This window comes from Chaetura pelagica, unplaced genomic scaffold (assembly GCF_000747805.2).
Source record: "Chaetura pelagica isolate M959 unplaced genomic scaffold, ChaPel_1.0 scaffold2717, whole genome shotgun sequence".
NCBI lineage: Eukaryota > Metazoa > Chordata > Aves > Apodiformes > Apodidae > Chaetura > Chaetura pelagica.
Genome location: NW_009953865.1, coordinates 1 through 1,063, shown reverse-complemented (window position 1 = coordinate 1,063; position 1,063 = coordinate 1). Strand labels below are relative to the sequence as shown.

Sequence of the window (1,063 nt, the reverse complement as noted above, 5' to 3'; positions counted from 1 at the left end):
GAGGAGGAACTGGAGGATCTGATAAGCCCCCCTGGAGCTCTGGCAGATCAAATGAACCACCATGGTGACCATGTTGTCCAGCTCTTCCCTGCTGAAGGCGCCCAAGTGGTGGTGGAGCTGGTTGAGGACGTTGGGGGTGAGGGAAGGGACCAAATCGTTGGAAATTGTCCCCAAAAGGGTGGGGGACATGAGGGCCAACTGGAGGAGGAAGGGGACAGTGGCTTTTTGGTGGGGGTCCCTGCTGGGGGGGTTGTTGAGGCTCTGGTGGAACATCCTGAGCAGCTCCTGCCTGATGCTCCCCCCGTGTCGCGCCGCCAAGTGGCCCAAAATCCCCACGACTGAGGCCAATTTGGGGACCCTTTTGTCCCCTCCCAGGGCCCCTCCCCCCACGGGGAGGGTCCCCCCCATCTCCCCGTGGCTGCAAAAATCCTGCAGGCCACAGGAAAGGACCCGACTGATGATGGTGTTGGGGAAAGAGGAGCCAATGTGAGCCACCACCCAATCGAAATGGGGGGAGTGTTGGATGGACGTGTCCAAAAGGGCATCAACACAAGCATCAGGGCCTTGGCTTCCTCCTCCTCCTCCTCCTCCTCCTCCTCCACCTGCCATGGCAGACAAACATTGAGTATAAATGTCCATCAGAGCCCTGGTGGCCCCACAGGACATCCAGAGCTGGAGCAGCTCGTTCAACCCCCCAGCAGGGTGAGGGACCCCAGGTCTCCCTGCATATTTACTGCTCAGTTGTCCCATCAAATCCATGGACCAAGAAGCCACCAGAGGTGCCCAAGCTTTGGGGTTGGCTTTGATAAACCCTCCTAAAACCTTCTGGACTTCTTCCACCACTTCTTCTAACCCCCCCCCGGCAGGAGGTGGGGGGAGGTTGGAGGGGTTGGGGCCCAAAGGGTTGAGGTTTTCTTCTCTCTCCAGCAAATGGGCACAAACCTGGTGGTCAAAGAGGGTCCTGAGGTGGTGAAGGGCAGCGTGTCTGGCTGGGGGGAGGGTCCTCAGGAGGAGGAGGGCACAACGGGCGTGGGCACTGGGGGACAGTTGGGTCCCTGCCACA

The 1,063-nt window shown here is 59.6% G+C and overlaps 1 protein-coding gene across 1 annotated transcript in view; it reads right to left on the bottom strand.

Moving 5' to 3' along the window:
* The window catches only part of INTS5 (integrator complex subunit 5), a gene marked incomplete at both ends in the record, with an annotated part of 2,830 nt that extends 1,780 nt beyond the window's left edge, over positions 1-1,050 (bottom strand). The window contains one exon of the mRNA XM_010001368.1: positions 2-1,050. Coding sequence (XP_009999670.1) covers positions 2-1,050 — 1,049 coding nt within the window. The remainder of the gene's footprint in view (position 1) is intronic.
* Positions 1,051-1,063: the final 13 nt, after the last annotated feature.